We start from the raw sequence: 12,377 nt of genomic DNA on the forward strand, positions 1-12,377 counted from the left end.
TTTTTTTAATTTTTTTTTAATGATATTATTGTATAGGTAGGCAATTGTTAAATTTGAGTCTATTTTTATGTATCCAAATATAGATACAGTAAATGTTTCGATTTAATGTAAATGTTCAATTATTATTGTGCTTTTTTATTTATACGAATAAAGTTTACAAATTTGCGCGAAGCTATAAAATATTTCATAGCCATTGTATAGCAGCTTAGATTACTGCAAAATGTATGTAATATGTAGGTATATTAATATAAGGTATTTGTAATAAACATTTGGTTTCATACAATTTTATAAAAACATTTTTTCTTCAATTTACAAATAATTTTATTAAATAATAATTATATCTAAGTAGTTATTGTAACAAATACATTGGTTTTTAAGAAGATAAATTACACAAACAAAAAGGTTACCCAACATTGTGCAATTATAATTTTATAGTAGGTACTGCCATAATAGTAGTCATCCAATTAAACGTTAATAAATGTGTGAACTAAAACAATATTATAATTTATAGGTAGATTGTATAGCATGTATATAGGCACGCAATAAAACAAAATCATTATGCACTAAAGAGATCCGAAAAATTAAGCAAAAGTACAAATTGAACGGAATTGATAGATTGTAACGGTACCTATTATTGCACAACTTGAATTGAGCGTGGTACCTACACATATTATAGGTAGGTTAATTATTATGCCGTCCTTATGTATTCGGGCGACAACGCAATGTTGGGTATGGAAAGTACGAGTTTTTCGTATTTATTTTTCTTCTTTTTCTATCGTTTTAAGTATTATCATTTGTGTGTATGCGCAGGGTCGGAGTGAAAAGGGGTTTAGAGGGTCCATAAAGAAACTGCGGATTATTTTTATAGCATTGTGACCGTATACGTATATATACACACATATATGTGTCATAGTCACGTAGTAATAATATTCAAAATATTTAATTTTTTGAAGGAACGAATATGATGAAAATGGAATACTGGTTGTTATTAATATAGGCTTATACCATACAGAAGCATCAAACAGTTAATTGTTACGTACTGATTTCGTCGATTGTATATATTGTATTTATTATTAATTATTATATATATTCTATTTATGAATAGATAAAGAGCTGGTATTCGAAATATATAACTACATTGTAATGTGGAAAATTATTTGATAAATCCTATGGATATGATAACACTTAGGTTTTGCCTGTACGCATTGGCATTATACGGGTTGTATTTTAAGTCTTAATCGAAATGAAACAATTTATATTCGTAGGCTTCAGCAGATATCATTCGGAAACGATGACGTTGAATTCATAACAATAATTATCTCGATGATTTTTCTAAAATTTCCGATTCGACTATTATGATTTACAATGAATTAATATAGCCCCTCGTAAACCCCAACCGACGCCGACCCTTCGCTCGCATAGTATGTGTGTGCGGGTGGATGGGTTGTGTGTGTGTGTGTGTGTGTGTGTGTTTTTATGCGTCCGTTTGCTGCCTCACGTGTATTATTTAGTCGCGTGACCTATTTGTGGACGCGCAGGTACCACACCAGGTACGTCAAGCCGAACGCGGTGGTCATCCAAGCGGTGGCCCGGGCCGTGGACGCCGAGCTGCGACACGTGCGTTTCGTCTGCGTGATTGGCAACTTTTGCAAGTGCATGTGGTTCACGATACTCTTCAGTTCCTTGGCGTCCAACGTCTTGTCCCTGGACAACACCACGCTGTACAGCTGCGTGTTCGGCGAGCAGAACGTCAACACCATGTGATTGCTGATCGCCTTCCGGACGTACACCATGCCCGCGAACTGGTCGTAGTTCGTCACCTGCACTAGGGTGCCTGCAAAACGGACGGCGTCCAGGTTAAACGTTAATAAGGCACTAAAACATGTCGCGAACATTGGAAATGAGCAGTTTTCCCCATCATTTTTAGTTTCCGCCGAATGGCGTTTCACAATAATATTATCATATTTTCTTTGCAGGTCGTTATTTCAACGTAGGTACAATATATTTTTTTTTATTTTTATTTACAAGATTTATCCTCGGCGACATAGGCTATATTGGGATACTAGGATTATTGTTTATACATCGAGTAGGTACTTATTTATAAATGAATTAAGACTATATTTGGATTAGTGTACATATTTATGAAGTTTTGTTTTGCCTTTGAAATGAAATTGAAGTTACTTATACATGTATAAAGGCAAAAAACATGTCGTGGACATTGCCACATTGAAAATTAGCAGGTTCTGCTAAAAGAGGAATTTCACATAATATATTTTCTTTGCAGATTGTTATTTCAACGTACAATAATTATTATGTGTACCAACCTGTGTAATATGATAATTCGGAGTTTTTAAATATCATAATTTATATAAATAATATATAGTAGGTTAGGTACATTATTAGGTACTCATTAATTTTATACGTTTCACTATACTACTATAGTTATTAAAATGACCGTTTTGTACCGTGACAACTGATAGCCACGAGGTCCAATAATGTAGGTAATTGAAACTTTGCTCATGAATATGTAGGTGCTAAAATTATTTTTTTTAATTATTTCTATAATTTACAATTTACAATCGAACTAAACATCAAGACTAAATATTTGTATTAGACCTAGGTAATTGATATTTTACCTACGTTTCATGCCTTTTTTAAAGACGTACCTATATAATTGTCAACGGTTACTGCTTAACGAGACATAATTATCAATTATTTATAATTTTTAGTAACATTTAACGCAGGTAGGTAATTAAGTTTTTCGCTTCAATTATATTTCTTATGGTTTTAAACTATAATTTAAGACTTAAGTATAGTGTTTGCCGTTTGATAAGAATAATATTATAAGTTAAAATTATACTTTTTCTTAAATAATGAGAAAGGGTTATTGATCTTTGTTATTAAATCCACACAAAAAGATTATTAATTTCAACCAAATATATATATAGTACAATATATAATCATATAATGTATGTATGTACTATGTAGACATGTGTGATAAAATCATAAATATACCTCACACACTACATATGAAATTAAACAATATAGGTACACAGCTGAAAAATTAAAACCGAATAATATATTTGATTATAATTAATTTCTTGCTTTATTGGTTAGCGTCAATGGTTAAATGAGGGTAAAAACCGTTCACTAACAACACTCATAAGTTATTATATTCACATTTTAACTTTCTTTTGTGTATGGTATTATGACGTGCATCAGTGTCATTACTAATAAGTCGCATATAAATAGTCGTAGTCCTATTTAAGTAATGTTTCCTAATAAAGGTTTGTCCTCTGTACCTATTTTGTCTTCAACAACTTAATGTCCATAAAATTCCCATGTCCAACTGTGGTTTGCACTTTGCACTTTGCCCACGTATTTAATATTTATACAACAATTAAACTTTTCTAAACGCATAAATAAAGTATAAAAATAGTCTTGGGAGTTGGGGTCACCTCAAGGCTCGCTTTTGTCTATTTGCTAAGCGTATACCGATCGCTAAAGAAAGTGAATGATTAAAACATGCAACATATACATAAGTGATTTTAGTTTTGGTTATTACCGTTTTGTGATCCAGACGACAGCCAGAATCCTGGAGACGATTTGTCTTTAATTTTGAACAGATATTCAATGTCACCTGTATCTTCGCTCCAGTAAAGTTTCAGATCTGTATCAGAACCCGCCAGCGTTAGGAAAACAGAAGGGCAAGTGGGTACTTCAAATTTCTCTCCATGAAACTGTTTGTCGTCTGTTTTGTGTTGTAGAATTTCAATTACATACCACGTACCAGTTATCTGAAAATAAAAATAATGAAAAATAGTAATATTACTGAGATACCTCTGTTTCAAACGTATGTGGGTATTTTAATGATTCGATTTTTAAATTGTTTTTATTTTTAAACAGAAATCATCTTTTTTATGCCCGTGTAGCTTATAAAACATTAATTCTAAATACTGATATACATTAGTGACATTGTATAGTATATATTAATGTCTGTAAAATGACATCATCAATTTGATTGAAAAAAAAAATGTAACACAATAAATTATAAAACAAGGTGCAATTTAAACGGCATTTAATTTTAATTTGTTTGTATCCTATTAAAAATCTATTTGCATCAAGGACTGATGTGCAGTATAGAATTTGATGATTTAAAAAAAACAAAACATCATTATTTTAATTTTAAGAGTAGGACACCACACCCGTTTGTGTTCGTCTTACAAATGTAAATATCGCATATTTACGTTCTCGAGAATTTACTTGAATTGTACGTTTTTATAAATTTTAAAATAATTATTATAACTTGATTTGTTATTAAAATATCAATAAAATCTTCTAGATAATAATCTTATTCACTTTTGAATTTATCAATAGGTCATTCCACTCTATTTTTTTAAATAACAAAATAAAATAGATTAATGTGAAAGTAAAATTGGCTGTTATGTACATTTTGTAAGATGGAGATAATACATACGGGTGTGGCATCCTCTTAATGGTTTCAAATATTATGGGTAAACTATGTTTATACTTTTATAGGTAACTAATGTTTTTTAGACATATACTCATATAAGTGAAGTACAAAATATAAGACATCTTAAATTCTATAATTATTTATTTATTGACAATTATTTCAGTTGGATTTAAAATCTAAATTATATCTAATATATATTTGTATTAAACGTTTATGAGATACCTACCTTTATAGAATCATATTTTCTTTTGATAAATCTGTAAAATTATTAATATATTTTTAAGTTATGGACCAGTTTGAATTAGCAATCCTAAAAATGTATCTCAATGTTGTTTGATTAAGTATAATCAACCTATTGTTTTTGATTATTATTTTTAAATATTAAACTTAAGGTCTAAGATACTAAAAAAATTGTCATTTAACATCTTTTATTTTAAAATTCTTGTTTAAATCAGTTTATCCTGTAATATCATTATGTTCCTATAAGGTATCTATAGGTGTTAGTGTATATTAAACATTATAGTTGAAAATTACCGATGAGTTGACACTCTTAAAATATTATTTGCATGCAACTATCATACCTACGTGAACATAGATAATAAGAAATAATTATTGTGTAAAATGAATAGCCAAATATAAAATAAAAATATAAAAATCACCATACCAAATTATACTACTAAAAGCTTAGTCAATTTTTCACCTTGGATTAAATCTTTTAATTTTATAACTTGAACATAATATGTTACAAATTGTAATGGATGGATTTTTTTTTTTTTTATTATTAACATAAAGGCTTCAATTACTAGGATTATTATAATTACAAAATTATAGTTATACAATATAAAAGTTGACATTGTCTTTATAGATTATCTTATTATTATTATTATACAATGTAAAATATTCTAATATTTACAGTTTTTTATCTATATCTATTTGTTGGATGGATTTTTATAAATTAAAATCTCACGAAGTCAGCATGATGGTGTTTACAAATCTAATGTCTTATTTATTTAATGATATATGAATGCAATCGCGTAAATCAGTTTTTAGCAATGTATTTAGTGCAATAATTTGATAAAATGTATGAAACTTCCAATGGGTCGGTACGAAAACACGTGGTAGGTATATAGAATAATATAATTATTACAATCTTTCATTTACAATAGAATTAAATGTAATAAACTAATAAAACATTGTGCTGATGCTATTTGAATAAGTGTAAGTGTAACAATTGTATAATTTCTTTTTAAGTCGTTCTAAATACATATACTTTTACTAATTGTAGCCACTTTAAGTTAATAAACGTGAACGGAACCAAAATTTATAATTATCAAGCAAGAGATTGAACCGCGTTCTTATAACTACATTTTATTCTGACGTCGTTTAGGTCAGTCGATCAGCATTCATTACTTTATATGAATTAAACAAATGTGGCTAATCATCCTGATGTGTTTCCTGAGGACAGTGGCGCCTATGGTCCGTTACTTCAGCAACAATGTACAACCATTTGATAGGTGGGTGGGTGATAAATAATCATCTATTATAATATGATGACTCATAAGTTTTGTTACAATAAAATTGTATTATATGATATTGATTATTGAATCATTATATAATAAATAATTATTAACCACCCGATGTAACATAAATTGCAAAAAAAAACCAATAAGACTACAATTTAAATTACATAGCTATAAATAACACAAAAAGAGGCAAAAAAATTATTTCATGTTTATTAATTGTATTAATGAAAATTTATTGAGGATTTGTATTTTCCGAAGATTCCCTTTTGAGTAAAAAAGTCGATTTCGTCAAAACTGGTATTACATAGACAAATTTTCCAAATGATTCATTGTTTTTTTCCAATTATTTTTAAAATAACTTGAATTTTAACACCTAGAATACCAATTATAGATTAAATTTGTTACAAGGAAATACCATTGAAATAAAAGTTTGAACTACTTTTTCTTTTTTAAATTGTTTGATGATTTATTTTTATATTTTTTTTGTTCGGTAAAATTTAAAAAAAAAAATGGAAATATATGTGACTCTAGTCAGATATTGGTCAGATTTGGTCAAAAACTAGTGATGTATTTTGTGATAACTAAAAGATAACACTGCTTATAGAAAATAATAATTCATATAAAGGCAATAGTTTCAAATTCATATAATTAATAGTTTTTTAATCACAACAAAATAACTATAATCATAAATTTGAATTTTTAATGCATATAAAAAAGTGGTGCTGTATATTTTCCACATTTTTAATTGCTGTAGGATTTATTTTCATTGGTAACATGAATTGCAAAAAAAAATCAAGATTTATCAAACCTAATTTATAATTTCTTAATAAAATTTTCCACAGGAATAATAAAACTAAAATATATTTTTGTACATAATTGATGTTTACTGGACATTTCAGTTGACAGTTACATGTATATAATATATAATATTTGATTTATATTTTTAATGTTTATAGTATAGCGTACACAATAGTCTCATCTATTATATAATAAACACGTACCAATTTAATTTGAATGTTTTCCTGAAGCTGCAAATTGCCGCAGTGTTCGTACACCGAAGTGGTTGTTTCCTCCGAGGACGCGTAGCCCAGCAAACCGTAACATAAACACAGTGCCAAAAACAGACGGTACATTTTTGACCGGAATAAGGGGTAAGATTTTTTTTTTTTTATATCAGATTAAATCACATTCAAGTTAATTGAAATTATCGGTTATTCGAGCGAAACCGTATATTATTGTATCATTTAATATAAAATTTGCAAGAGACGCGACCGTCTTGGGTCGTTGGGTATCGTAAATAATATGCGTGTTTAACGATGTTATGATATTATTTTATAGGTATTGAAATATCGAACGCGAGATCATGACGCGACGGGACCATGGGACTGTATGTCTATGTGTATTGTGCGCGGTGGTTTCGACGTCCTGAACGGTCCCGTCCAATTAAGGATTGTTAAGAGATTATGATAATTTAAACTGTGCGGGGCTGGGTCGGCGCATTCAGAAAAAAAAAAAAATAATAATAATAATTTACTCTTGATGCGTCGTCGTAAAAAGTTAAATTCGCCGCCGCTGGCTCGTGCGCGTGCGTGCGTGTTTTTAAAAAATATATTATGCGTACATCATCGTGGTTGCGTATAATAGTGTGTATAACGATAGATACATACAATATGCAAATCATATGATATGTGATGATTCTCGGTCGAGTTGTGTTGGACGTATGAGCGTGTACGTCGCGCGTCGTCATCTCGTGTCCCTTCGACGTCGCTGTCGCCGGAAAAATGTACGACAACGACAACAACAACAATAACAATAACAATAATGATAATATAATATAATATTATTATCTTATCATATTATATATAGCAGCCGCCGTGAGAACATACCGATGGTCCCTATATTATAATACGCTTATCTGGTATATACAACATATAATAGCTGATTCAGGTCTCATTAATATATTATTATTATTATTGTAGAGTGTAGAGTATAGTACTGTACTCAATTCTCGGGAACGTCGGTAGCAGATTATATAGGAATAATACGTATCACTGCTGCAGTTGCAGTGTCCGATGCTTACGGGCTTGACCTCTGCATAGCTATATCAGACACGCCGTTTTTTATACATCCATGGACTATGAAATATTGTATATAAATTATTATACTATAATCTTACAGTGGTCAGGGGTTAGTGGGTACGAAGGTACATCACGTGCAGTCGTGTACGCGATACCATAACAAGGACGATGTATCATGTGTGTGTTAAAGTCATTATTACACTGTATAGTACACTGTTGTGTGTGCAGTGGTTGACTTGGGGGGGGGGACTGAGTACCTCAACTAATTTTTTGGATACGCTAGCGTACCCCTACTTCTTTTTTAAAGGGGAACGTTTGGGACGGCTTGTTATGTAAGCTTTTAACCCCCCCCCCCCACCGCCATGATTATGTAAGTTTTATTAAAATGCTAGGGACGCTACATTTTAAAAGTAGCTAGAGTACCTCTACTACTTTATTTCCAAGTCAACCACTGTGTGTGTGTATATGTAAGCTAAATATTTCAAAGTCATCATCTGCATAAGTAGAGTGAATACATAGGTACCATTTCTTGCGCGATTTTTTAGCACAGCACCTTATTAATAATTATACAAAAAGTATTGTGCATATTATAAACTAACAACCTCATGTACCTAATAATAATAATAACAATAATAAAAAATATTGAAAGCTAGATCTCAAAAATAATTTTACCCTATAAAAACTATACTTGTAGTTTGTAGTAACGTTGAAATTTGTAATTTTATTGTTCTCCTATCGTAAGGAGTTATAGATCCCTTTAAATATTTATAGGATGTTTAGATAATTTACTTGGAATCTTCAAGTAGATAAAGTTAAGTTGTTAAAAACTTTAAATTTATACTTTATTAGGTTAAAAATTTAAAAATTAAATAATATGATGTATTACTTAGGTATCTAATTAATTTTCATTAAATTATGGTTTTGATTTTAGATGAATATTTTTTACTTTTCAGCGTATCACAACAAAGTTAAAAGTATTTATATATTTTATTTTCAATGTCAACTATTTAGAGACCATATTGTTGCGGTTTACATCATAAAGTATCAACTACGTATATTTGATTTCTGAACAAACTTAATGCTCTAGAACGTGATAACACTGCAAATACAAAAAAAAAAACACATCTTGTATCTGTATAACCATCATTATACTATTATAGGTACATTTATAGCTCCGCTCTGAATCTGAAATATATGTTTGCAGCTTAGTATTATTACTATGTTGGGTACAAAGGTAAGTATTATTGTATTCATCTAGTTTTGTGTTCTAATTTAGTTTATGAATAAAACCATAATAATTATAATAATAATGGGAAAAAATTGTAATTAATCAATATATAATAAAATATTAGTTACATGGATCATTAAAAAAAAAAAAAAAAATGCTATAATATAATTTGATTTATATAGATACTATACATAGTGTAATCTTTATAATCCGACCATATATTATATTAAAGACCTGCATATGTTCGTTATCAGTTATCAGTAATCCGTCTCTTTTACGACGGATTATCTTAGTTATTATCACATATAGTTATTATAGTATGTTATTTAATATTTTTATTGCACTCTAGTGATTGAAAACTGGGCATTTTATCATACTGACGTTTGTACGTTACCGATAGTGAAAAGTCTGTGTTATAGAAAATCTGAATAAAATTTTTCATCTTAAAATTGTTTACTATAGGTATTTATACCCGTATTATATCATAGTTATATAAGTATAGTTTGATACGTTGTATACGTCATTTAATGCTCCTATATGACTGTATATGTGTACAAAATAATTGTACGCAAATAATAGATTTCTCGTAGTCTAAATTTTTCAATAAATCGAAATTATTATTGTCTTATATACTTGTCGGATTACTGCAGAGATAACACTATACCTTATAACCTACTTTGGCTACTTTTAATTTTTGAAGACTAAAAACCTACAATATATATTGGTATCCACAATAGTCGATACTATAATACCAATCACCAATAGAATAATATTAACTCCCTTCAGTGTTCATATGCTATTATTTGTGTATTCAAATATATAAATTAACATAACTAGCTATAAAAACTGACTTCGCCCTGGTGTTAGAAAAAAATGAACAAACATAAAAAAATATACGGTGTTAATGTGTTATATCAATATACAGGGTGTCCCGCGAGGATTTACCCATTGCGATATCTAACGAAATAATGGAGGATCAAAATTCTGGTTTTATAATAAGATTTACAGGGATAAGAACTACAATTATTTCATTTTTAAATTTATTTTAATGTTTGGGAAAAAAAGTTAAAAAATATATTTTTTTTATTTAATTATTTCCAAAAAAAATTAAAAGCCATTTTGTAGAGTTTATTTTTCTGAAAATATTGATGTTTCAACATTTTATTTTCATTAATTTCCTGATTTTTTATATTTTTTGTAGTTTTGAAGAAATAAAATATGATTATAAATTTATAACTATTAGGTACAGTGGTACACGGAAAGTATTCGCCCGGCCGTATGGGAATGCGCGTGGCGCGGCGGTTTGATAACAATGATAACTGATAACATTATGGTGTTAAATAATTCGCAATTTTTCTCGAAACTAAAAAAAATATAAAAAATCGGGAAATTAATGAAAATAAAATTTTGAAACGTCAATATTTTCAGAAAAATAAACTCAACAAAATGGCTATTTTTAATTTTTTTTTGAAATAATTAAATAAAAAAATATTTTTTTTAAACTTTTTTAACAAAACATTAAAATATGAAATAATTATTGTAGTTATTATCCCTGTGAGTCTTATTACAAAACCAGAATTTCGATATCACCATTATTTCGGGAGATATCGCAATGGGTAAATCCTCATGGGACACCTGTATATAGGTCTATTTGTGTATACTTCAGTAATGCGGTTCGGTACTTATCGATATTGATTTTTTATATAATATAGATAGATAGATGGATGATATTGAAAATTTAGTTAACACGCTTAGTACAGCAATTAGAGTTAGCAAAATCTTATTTCGCTGGGTGTTCATTGGACTTCACTATAATATGTGTCCGCTTGGACACAAAAAAATATCCTTAAAAAATGGCATGATAATCCGTGTCCTGCAGTCTTTCCGCGTTGATTGCCATCTGAAAATGAGTTTCTCCAAGTGTCGTTGGCGATGAGATGAGTCGCATGTCATACGATTGTAGTCAAAATGCAACCGAATGATGTGTGCAGAAATCACGGTTAATTATAGAATTAGTACCAAGTAAGTAATTGCCAATTATTATTTTATAACGTACAATATTTTAATATCGGACTCGTCAATAAAAATAAAAATATTATCATATTATAATGTTGTGTAGGTACATCAGATCGCACATAGCGGCGACGATGTCTGAGACCATGCCGACCGTTTCCTACGCACATAATATTCCGTAATAACGCGGGCTATTTCGTAGGCGGATCCATCACCAGAACTCTTATATCCGTTCGGCACCGGTCAATTAGTGGACTATTAAAATTAATTCACGTGTTTTTGTTGTCCGGTTACAGAAATAATTTCCTATTGCTCACGCCGACCCAGGGTATGTGTGTGTGTGTGCATAATATATGACGTGGGTATTCCGACGTCTTTATAGGAGCACAATAATAACATGTATATCACATATCAATTTGTGTACAGAATGTAAGTTTTTCATTAACCCCGAGGACCCTACGCTGCGATGCAATAACCATACGATGCAGCGCCGACCGGATGCGCGGGCATTCGCTGGCTGCCGTCCGTTTCCCGAAATTGGAACACACGCACGGGAGAAGATTAAATGATGTCACTTGATTGGCATAGTGATCTTTTAGCCTCTGTCGAGGCCTTGTCGCCGTTTCACGCGACACACATACGTACATAATGCAAACCTAAATACACACAATATGCATATACAGACAACAGACATACATACAACCATTGATTATACATTTTGAAATATTATAATAAAAAATTTATGATCAATGCTATATACAAACATATAGATAAATAAACGTGTTTACATATATATATTTATGTGGTCGTTTGCAGGTGGATCGTACTTGGGTACTTAGGTACATACATTTTTATTATACATTATTATATGACGTGGCTATTGGTGGTTGAAATCACTTAAATATCAAAAGTATATATTGTATACTATTAGATCTTATAATAAAATAAAATTTACAAAAATCTACTACCTATCTAATAAGTTTTATAATATATACTTATGAGTAGGGACCGGATTTATATGCACAAAAAATCCTCAAAATATGCTTCTAAAAATGCTGTAA

At 29.7% G+C, this 12,377-nt stretch overlaps 1 protein-coding gene across 1 annotated transcript; it reads right to left on the bottom strand.

Annotated features, from left to right (window-relative positions):
* Positions 1-119: 119 nt before the first annotated feature.
* LOC107167117 (uncharacterized) lies at positions 120-7,742 on the bottom strand. Its single transcript, XM_015516018.2, has 3 exons — positions 6,999-7,742; positions 3,566-3,797; positions 120-1,834 (listed from the first exon to the last, which is right to left on the bottom strand). The coding sequence occupies exons 1-3, from the start codon at positions 7,128-7,130 to the stop codon at positions 1,521-1,523; spliced, it is 678 nt and encodes a 225-aa protein (XP_015371504.1). The 5' UTR covers positions 7,131-7,742; the 3' UTR covers positions 120-1,520.
* Between the last annotated feature and the right edge of the window lie 4,635 nt (positions 7,743-12,377).

This window comes from Diuraphis noxia, unplaced genomic scaffold, assembly GCF_037042655.1.
Source record: "Diuraphis noxia isolate RWA-SAM2 unplaced genomic scaffold, SU_Dnox_SAM2 contig0003, whole genome shotgun sequence".
In the NCBI taxonomy this organism is placed as follows: Eukaryota; Metazoa; Arthropoda; class Insecta; order Hemiptera; family Aphididae; genus Diuraphis; species Diuraphis noxia.

What these genes read in the sequence shown, in the direction of transcription:
- LOC107167117 (XM_015516018.2), bottom strand. Translation starts at nt 7,130, where the DNA reads ATGTACCGTCTGTTTTTGGCACTGTGTTTATGTTACGGTTTGCTGGGC. An exon ending in AAAACATTCAAATTAAATTG is followed by an intron (nt 3,798 to 6,998) that starts GTACGTGTTTAT and finishes TTTTATTTTCAG; the next exon opens with ATAACTGGTACGTGGTATGT. An exon ending in GTCGTCTGGATCACAAAACG is followed by an intron (nt 1,835 to 3,565) that starts GTAATAACCAAA and finishes TCCGTTTTGCAG; the next exon opens with GCACCCTAGTGCAGGTGACG.